The sequence below is a fragment of the Haliaeetus leucocephalus genome, unplaced genomic scaffold (genome assembly GCF_000737465.1).
Source record: "Haliaeetus leucocephalus isolate CR32 unplaced genomic scaffold, Haliaeetus_leucocephalus-4.0 Scaffold210, whole genome shotgun sequence".
NCBI lineage: Eukaryota > Metazoa > Chordata > Aves > Accipitriformes > Accipitridae > Haliaeetus > Haliaeetus leucocephalus.
The window spans coordinates 139562-140324 of NW_010972646.1; the positions used below are offsets into that span (position 1 = coordinate 139562).

The window sequence follows — 763 nt, forward strand, 5'->3', positions numbered from 1 at the left end:
GGAGGGTCGTGCAAGCTTGCAGGCTGTGGCCGGAGGGGTTTTGCACGCTCATGAGTGCGTCAGTGCTGGCTGGGTGCGCGCGGAGGGGCGTGCGAGCTGGCAGGGCGTGCGTTAGCTTCGCACGCTCGCGGGTGCTCGCAGGGTGATTTGCACCCTCGCGGGTTTTGCACGCCGGCTTGCCAGGTGCAGATGCCCAGTGCCGCCCCGGCTGAAGATCCAGGTGCCGTCCTGGATTTTGGGTGGGGGGTCAGGGTGCCACCCCTGGGTCCCGGCTGCCCTTTGGGTGCCTGCTGCTGCCCCGCAGGTCATGCCGCTGCTAAAGAAGACACCCAAGGAGGAGGAGGAGGATGGCGACCCCTTCGCCGCCAACCCTGAGAGCCGCTACCGCCGGCGGGCCACCCTGGAGCGCTTGGTGGGTCTGGCACCCTTTGGCCGTGCCCGCCGCCCCCCACCCAAAGACGAAGATGGGGACGGTGGCCGGGCACGGCGGCGGTCGGAAGATTTCGGGCTGTTGAGGCGGCTGCCGGGTCGGCGCAAGGCCAGCGTGGAGGCGCTGGCGGAGAGGCCGGTCCCCAAGCGCAGCTCGCTGCTGCGGCTGGCCTTGGGGACACGGGGACGGCGGGGGTCCGTGGGTGAGCGCCCGCCAACGGTGGAGAGCGAGGAGGTGTCCGACGGGGACCAGGATGGCGGGGGACAGCGGCAGGAGGGGCGAGGGAAGGCCAGGGAGCCGCTCTCGGGTGAGAGGGGATGAGGGGCTTGGGGA

The 763-nt window shown here is 71.0% G+C and overlaps 1 protein-coding gene across 1 annotated transcript in view; it reads left to right on the forward strand.

Moving 5' to 3' along the window:
- The first annotated feature begins 307 nt into the window (after positions 1-307).
- EXOC3L2 (exocyst complex component 3-like 2) overlaps positions 308-763 on the forward strand; it is a 5445-nt gene continuing 4989 nt past the window's right edge. Inside the window, exon 1 of the mRNA XM_010566448.1 lies at positions 308-708. Coding sequence (XP_010564750.1) covers positions 308-708 — 401 coding nt within the window. The remainder of the gene's footprint in view (positions 709-763) is intronic.